The sequence below is a fragment of the Grammomys surdaster genome, unplaced genomic scaffold (assembly GCF_004785775.1).
Source record: "Grammomys surdaster isolate TR1022 unplaced genomic scaffold, NIH_TR_1.0 258, whole genome shotgun sequence".
Taxonomy (NCBI): Eukaryota; Metazoa; Chordata; class Mammalia; order Rodentia; family Muridae; genus Grammomys; species Grammomys surdaster.
The window spans coordinates 5,001,987-5,010,481 of NW_021604699.1; the positions used below are offsets into that span (position 1 = coordinate 5,001,987).

The following is an 8,495-nucleotide window of genomic DNA, read 5'->3' on the forward strand; positions in this document are numbered from 1 at the left end:
GTATGAATCTCACTCAGAAGGGGAAACAAAATAGCCTTCAGAGGTGGTTGAAGAGAGATAATTTGTTGAGAAAGGTGGTGGGTAGTGGTATCCATACTTCTGAATGGCAATCAGGTGTGGTGTGTGTGGGGGATCCAAGAGAGGGCTGATAATGAGAAAGGAAATCAGTGGCACTCTTGTTAGCAATAGACCTGGGACACTGGAGGCTCTTGAATGTCCATGGGAGTCACCCTAGCTAAGAATCCTAGCAGTTCAGGTTATGGAGACTGAATTAGCCATCTCCTGTAGCCAGGTGTGACTTCCAGTGGAGGGAAGGGAACATCAACCCATTCACAAAACCTTCAAACCCCATCCCAAAATATACTGCATACAAGATGTGTAGGGATAATGATGGAACAGAAATTGAGGGAATGTCCAACCAATGATTCGTCCAAAATGAGATCCATCTTTTTGGACGAGAGCGAACCCCTGAGACTATTAATTATATTCTGCTATGCTTGCAGACAAGAGCATACTATAACTATCTCCTGGGAAACTTCATCCAGTAGCTGATGAAAACAGATACAGAGACCCACAGTCAAACATCAGGTGGAGATTAGGGAGTCTTGTGAATGAGTGGGCAAATGGGTGAGCCGAAGGGGTCAAGGACATCACAAGACTTACAGAGTCCACTAAACTGGGCAATGAGGTTCCATAGATATTACACCATGAACCAAAGAGTATGCAGGGCTGAATCTATGCATCCTGTATATTTATAGCAGATGTGCAGCTTGGTCTTCAAGTGTGTATCCAAACAATTGGAGCCAGAATGACAGACCCTTGTTGCTTCATCAGAGTATCATGGCAGACATCCCAAGGGATTGTCAATCTTAAGGCTCCGATTGTTTTAACACACACATAATATGAAGTGTGTATTATTTTTAAATAAAGTGCCATAGAGCAACAAAATACTTGTTAAACACAGAGTACTGAAAGCATGTAGAATATATCTATGATCATGCTACGGCAGAGCAAACTTAAAGTTAGATCTATGATATATCTTGGAGAGATCATCGCTAACTGATATTTGTGACCTAAAAGAATTTTATATTTTAAAAATCAAGTTTTTGGAAATCTCACACATGGCTCTACTTTCACTGTTGATATTGCTTTTTTAAGGACAATCTGAATGTCATGAAGCATTAAAAATTTTATAATTCTAGTTAGGATAATATATCAGTTAATGAGTTTTATACTTTGATTATAATAACTTGATATTCATTACAATTCTCTGAAATAAGAATTACTAAATTAAGGTAACATTATTTGCTAGATTAACAACTATCATTTGTAATACATTTGATTTGTGCAACCTAATTTTATTGATATATTTTATACTCAGTGATCGATAGATGAATAGGCTTTTTACATTTGGACATTTCAAAGCAGAATATTTTTATTTTTTTTAAAAACAGGCGCATTACACAAACACGTGCATTTTCAATGTATATAATTCAAATCAAAAGCTCAGCAATGGCTGTTGTGGTGCAGCTCCAAAGGAGACATGTTAAATGTGCCCTAAACAATTGTCTGGAATCAGGCGACACTCCACCATTTCGATATTAAATAGAATTTCTTGTGCATCATATTTTAGGCAGTTGGAAAGGTTAAACATTGCCAAAAATTTGTGACTTCTGTTACTTGATTTTAAGGATGAAAGATATCCCCAGATGGGAAATTCTTCCTCTTCCTCTGCTGTAGGATAGATCTAAATATCAAAATGATAATCAGTTAATTATTCATTGCACTGTTAGTGTTCCTTTGACCTTATTTCTTCTGTGTCCATTCAGAGAAATACATTCAGAAAAGTGTAGCTTCCATCAAAGTTATGAGTTTTCATTTATCTAAGCCAAGAGAGTCTCAAGCAGTTACACTTTATAATCTGTGGGGAAGACTCCCGTGCATTACTCCTAATATGTACTTAATTGCAGCGGAAGTTTGCCTTTTCAGAAGCAGAGGAAATGTAAGAAGTTTCTGTTTCATCCTGGGCGAATGTAAGAGCTCATATTAGTTACTCACTCAGGAAATTCTTACATGTCCTTTCATATTTTTTTCACAACAGCTTATATACATCACTCTTCAACTAAATCCAACCTCCATGAGGTCTATTTATAAAAATTTCATAAGTGATGAGGAACAGATGGTGATTTAATACACAGACCCTAGGAATGACTGTGAACGAAGGACCAGAGCTCTCTTCCTCCAACTAGAAATTTTAACTGCCTAAGAGGAACATCTCTGTTTCATTCTGATCTCAGAGTAGAAAGAGATGAGAAGCATCTGAAAGGATTGGAGATGCCAGCAACCTATTTGTGCAGTGATTCTCAAACTTTCTAGTGCTGTGAGCTTTTAATATAGTTCCTCATGCTGTGACCCCAAGCATAAAAGTATTGTCATTCCTCCTTAATGAATCTAATTTTGTTAATTTTAGTAATTTCAATGCAAATAGCTGATATGCAGCATATCTGTTATACAACCTCTGTAAAACGGTCATTTGACCACGAAAGTAGTAATGACCTACAGGTTGAAAAACACTGTTTTATAGAAAGATTTTGAACAAGATCAGATATTTATGTTTCACTTTGGAAGGATAAGGTATTTAAAAATTGGGTTTTTGTTGTTGTTGTTGTTGCTGTTGTTAATTTCTACAACCCACCTCTTTTATGAGTGAGAATAACTAATGGGAAGTGCTCACCTTGGTGAGTATCCACCTAAGGTCATCCAGGATTTGTCTGTTGTTCTCTTCAATCTCCTTGGCTTTTGAGAGGGTAGTTTCAGGGACACCTTTCATGGCACTCAGTTCAAGCACTAGATGGTATAGAGGGCTAGTCCAGAAACCCACATAATTGATCAAAATTTTTAAATACTTTTCTATCTGTGAAACACAATTGAACAATTACATTAAACAATTTCAGTTTAGCAGGTTTCTTACCTGTAATATTCATGTAAAGAAGCTTAACTGAGACATGTATTTCCTTCATGTATGTGACATATGTATAGATGTTACATAGTTTGGAAGTATAACACTTAAACAACTGCTATATTTTCTAAAAAGTAAAACAAATTATAGTTCTTATCAATTAGAATTTTTCTGAGGTTAGGTCATCATACTTTGTTCTCTCTATGCAATTCTAACAGCTTTCTTTTCAGTGAGCTCTTTATTATTCGGTTATTTGTTCATCAATTTATAAAATGGTTTTTGCTAGTACTTAATAGGGAATAATAAGGTTTGAGTTATGATAGAGGCAGGGTTAAGTGGTTATAATTCTTTTCAATAAGGGATTCATATATATTATGTATGAGGGAAGTTCTATATCACAACTTAAATAGAACTGCTATGATATGTAGACATTGTCATCATGAATTTGGGCATTGTTGCATTATAATAATTTATATTCCTTAGAATATAATTTCTAAGTACTATTCAGAGTACTATTTTGTAATTGGGTTTTCAGTTAAGGCATAAATAATCATAGAGTGATGAAAAGATAGATAAAAATGAAATAGAAACAGGACAGATTTGGAAATCAAGAAGGGGGATAGTGTTCAGTAATATAGAATGCTATCATGCAGAACCAATTAATAACATATAATAAATACAGCCACAATGTTATCACTAATGGAGAAGTAAGTATATATCCAACAAGTAATGAATAGTGAATTTAGCTCAAGGAATTCTAAAAAAAAAAAACCAAAAAGTAATATTTGAGTGGTTGATCATTCTCAAAATACCATTCTATAAATGGTGCATTTAAACATTTGTCACACTGTCTTTGTGTGTTTCATTTCATTTGTAATTTATCAATACTATAATGTGATTATTTTGTATACTTTGTCTTCATTTTTTTCTGCATGTTTAAATACTGTTTCTATCATAACGCTTGTAATAACTGACAGTACCACAAAACTAATGTATTGCTTCTGGAATTCTGTGGAAAACCCAGGAAGGAAACTCACTTCAGTAGTCATGAGCTCTCTTGGCTCTTTTGGGGGGTTTGTGAGAGAAGAATGGCAGTAAGATGCAGCTCTGACAACACTCTCATCTTGCCTATTCAGTTTTGACTTCTGAAAATAAAATGAAAAACAAAGTTCAGAAATCATAAATAACTACATGACCAGAATATTAATACATGCTAGTGGATTTGTAAATTTTGACATATGTAATTCATAAAATACAGATATTGAGAAATTAAGAAACTCTTTGTCATGTAGTTTTGTCTATATACATTGTTCTTGCAATTTAATTTGGTTTTTCATTAACTTTGGATATCTAACTCCTTCTTTTAAATGCTTTTCTTCTTCACTTTCAAAAGTTAAGCTAAAGAAGGCAGACACTTAAAGGATTAAATTGAAAAAGAACTAAGTGGTTAAATTATTACCATTGTTTAGCATTTCAGCATAAAGACATAGCACATATTTATTAATCTTTCTCTTTTCTGTCAATAAGTACTGATATTTCTTTATCCAGACAACAAAGTTATAAATTTATTAATTTAACACTAAAGAATATAGCTGGGCATGTTAATAATAGTTTTAGAATGAAAACTGCATTTTGACTCACAAAAATGAACAAAATGAGCTATTTTATGGTAAATTCTATGTAAACTCAAAGCCAGTAAAATATAAAAAATTATTAATAAATATTAATTAGCTTAGAATATCTTATTTATTTCAAATAAACATCCATTTCATGAAAGCTTAGTGAATAATTGTGAAGGTTAAGAAGTTGAAAAGGTGTCAATTATGAACAAGATATACAAATACTGTATAATGCTTTCTCTTCTAAAGCACAATCATTGACATGAAGATCTTAGTGTGAAACAGCTAGAAAAAAGTAAGCTACTTACAAGAGCTGCAAATTGTCCAGCTGAGAATTGGTTGTGGAACTGAGTCATGTTAAGGGGAGAAAAATGACATCTAGTCAATAAAAATATGATGACATGTTTATTTCAAATAGTGACAATGTTCAGTGTGTCAAGTTCTAGTGCAGTTCAAGTATTAGTATGGTGGTTGAGGTACTTACAAACTCTACATAGAATTGTTTAGCAAGTTTTCGCTGGGTTTTAGCTCTCTCGATGGCACTCTTAAATGCTTCCTCAAGCGGGTCCCAACAACCTCCCTCTTTTGCCTCACATGCAGGAATTGATGCAGCTTTTTCCCACAGCAACAAGTTTGACAGCACCAGCAGCAGGAGTGCCCCTGTTACATAGAAACAAAACACAATTAGAGATGATATATAAACCTGAGTTCTCCTAGGCCCAGGAATGTTGTAACTGGACAAAGTTTTTTTTTTTTTTTTTTTTAGATTTTGGGTTTTTTTTCCTGTTTGTTTTTCAATTTTTTCCTGCATGACTGTATATTGGATATGTGGAATGATGGCATACAAAGTCACTTGAAGTACGTAGGCAAGTAATTTTTCTGAATAACAGTTTGAGGAGCAGGTGATATCACATTTTTTTGTATTGTTTAAGAACTGCTTCTGAATTTTACAAAAGTATGAAGTTAAAATTAGTTCTATTCTTGTATTTTAAGGCATTTTTAGATGGTTTACTATCTTTGAAATTCAAGCTCATTTTCAGTTAGCAAACTCTTAAAGAATATGTAATTTTTAATCATCATGTTTGATGTCAATATTTTGGACACTTATAGCACAGGGATAGCACAGTTTACCTCTTTGCTTCCTCTATACATTGGTCAATATATATAAACACAATGATTACTAACAAGAAGATGAAGAGATATTGGCCAATGTATGATATCATTGTAGAACTGCTAAGATGATAAAACTTCATCGGAGATTTTTTTCACCAAAAACTTCAGATTACTAATTTTAGAGCTAATCTGCCTAATAATTTTTTTCAGCAGATTAAACTCTCTTAATGTATTCTGAACATACTCATGCTGGAGAAGGATTGCATGTTCAAATTGTTTTTCTAATAGTTTATTATTGGTTAAATTAGAAGTCAGAACACCAACTATCAATATTTTTTACTCACAATTTTGTTTCTTCTGCCTTGAGATAAGAATAAATTCATCCACTGAATTTACACCCTCAAATTTTCCAATTTCTAAAACTCCATAACATTGATTATTTGAGATGTATTTTTGTTCTGGAAGGTGTCCTATGCATTGGAAGCTGCTTAATAATTTCTTTAAGTTCTACCCATGAAATACAAGGCACACTTTCATTTTCTCTCTCCTCAAGAGAGAATAAAAGACATCACAGAATCTTTTTAAACATTGCAACATGTCTCAATTTAAAGGATAATGAAAACTACTAATCCAATTTTCTCTTCAAACCAGATAGAACATCAGAGATTCCAAAGAAAGAATCCCATTAAAATAAACTCATAGAAACACTGAACTGAATGGTTTTACTAAGAGAAGAATAGGGGTATGGGCGATTTACTTACAGAAGTGAGGTAGACTCAATGGTAGCACCATCACTCAGGAGTTCCTAAGCAGGATGAGTTCTGTCTCTGGAGACCTGGTTCACTGGATTTGTATATTCAGTTAGTTTCCTGATCCTATATATTCTAGCAGATGACCCCAAGGGCATGCACAGCCATGAGCCAGCATGAAGTCATGTACAGAAACACTCATTCATAAACCATGTCATTCTATCTTCAAGGAATATTAACTGTCTTATTACAACATACTTATGTGTGTCTGGATGTTTTCTTTTAACATGTTCCAACACGTAGATTCTTGTGTAAATTTATTTTTGCAATCTCTGAAGCCATTCGCAGCTGCCTGATTAAAGATCATCAAATCATCAGAAAATTGTTGTTCATGATTACTTCCCCTTCCTTTGAATCTTACATTCTTTGTTTAATTTTTTTTCTTCATCTTTCTGGACAGAGAGCTATTCTTCATTGAATATTTGACCACTATACCACAACATTAGTAAATTATCTCTACTCGACATTCTTTTAAAATAACAAATATAGGTTGTTTTCTTGTAATTGCTCTTAATCATGTCTGAAGTTTGTTAGCTGCACCAGTAACAATTACACCATGATTGTCCTAATGAGTATATTTTCATACAGTTACTGCTAGTATTAGCACTTGTGCCATAGTACTACTGGTGAAAATTCTTCAAAAGCCAAAGTCTTAGTGGCTTCTAGACTCTGGCATCCAGTCAACATTGAGGGATCTTCTAACCCAACGCCAACAAACTATGCTCATAATGTTGAAAGAGAACACTTGCTGCTTAAAAATATACACAAATTTTACATTTCTTTTTTTAATTATTTTCATTATTTATATTTCATTTTCATTCATCTGTCCAAAGTTCAGTATTCCATCCCTCTTCCCTTTTGCTTCTGAGCAGGGGCTTCCCAAAATTCCCACTCTACCTACCTCATCCCAGTCATCATCACATTTCTCTGGAGAATCAAGTTTCTACAGGTTTATTCACATCCCATTCAACTCAGTCCAAACAAGGCCTTTGTCAGCTACATATGTGCCAGGGGCCATGGACTACTCCATGTATGCTCTTGGATTGGTGGTATAAACTCTCGGAGAGCAGAGGAGTAAAGATTAGTTTATACTTTTGTTCTTTCTTTGGGGTTGCCATCCACTTTAGCTCTTTAATCCTTCCTCTAACTCTTCCATAGGGATCCAGGACCTCAGTTAGTTAGTTGGATGTAAGTATCTTATATGTCTCAGTTAGATGCTGGTAGAGCATCTTAGAGGACAGTCATATACTCCTATCTGTAAGCACAAAATGACATCAGTAATAGGGTCATGGTTTGGTACCTGTGCATGCAATTGAATCCAAGTTGGGCCAGTCATAGGATGGCCTTTCCTTTAGTCTCTGGACCATTTTTATTCCTGAATATCCTTTAGGTGGGAGCAATTCTGTATCAAATATTTTGAAGATGAGTGTGAGGCTCCATGCCACAACTGGGTGCCATGTCTACTGTAGGTGGTCTCTTCAGGTTGCATCTCCTCACTAAAGGGCATTTCAACTAAGGTCACTCCCATTGAATCCTGGGAGTCTCTCTCATCCTAGGTCTTTGGGAGACTAAAGTTTCCCTTTGCCTCTCACTCCCTACTGCTGCATATTTCCATTCATTCTACTGCCTTCTTGGTTTCTCTTCCTCTCTCCTCCATATTTGATCCTTTGTCCTTTTACCCTCACTAATTCCATTCCTAGCATGGTGCCTCCCTCCCTCTGCCTTCTGGGATTATTTTGTTTGTACTTCAAGTGGAACTGAAGTATCCACACTTATGCCTTCCTTCTTATTAAGCTTCATATGGTCTATGAGTTTTATCATGAATATTTTGTTCTTTAGGCTAATATGAACTTATTTGTGAATATATACTTGCATATCTTTTTGGGTCTGGGTTATCTGTCAGTCTAGAAGAGCACTGGCCATTCTTCTAGATGTCCTGAGTTCAATTCCTAGCAAGAACATGGTCACTTACAAGTATCTGTAATGAAATCTGAT

General features: G+C 34.6%; 1 protein-coding gene across 1 annotated transcript; it reads right to left on the minus strand.

Moving 5' to 3' along the window:
- Positions 1-1,546: 1,546 nt before the first annotated feature.
- Positions 1,547-6,483, minus strand: LOC114627766 (prolactin-8A8-like). Its single transcript, XM_028775666.1, has 6 exons — positions 6,453-6,483; positions 5,063-5,238; positions 4,887-4,925; positions 3,997-4,104; positions 2,735-2,914; positions 1,547-1,747 (listed from the first exon to the last, which is right to left on the minus strand). Exons 1-6 carry the CDS (start codon positions 6,481-6,483, stop codon positions 1,547-1,549), a joined length of 735 nt encoding a protein of 244 aa, XP_028631499.1.
- Positions 6,484-8,495: the final 2,012 nt, after the last annotated feature.

Coding starts and splice junctions, on each gene's coding strand:
- LOC114627766 (XM_028775666.1), bottom strand. CDS start 6,483: ATGGTGCTACCATTGAGTCTACCTCACTTCT. Junction 4,926..5,062: donor AACAATTCTATGTAGAGTTT/GTAAGTACCTCA, acceptor AACATGACTCAG/TTCCACAACCAATTCTCAGC. Junction 1,748..2,734: donor TTAGGTGGATACTCACCAAG/GTGAGCACTTCC, acceptor TTTGATATTTAG/ATCTATCCTACAGCAGAGGA.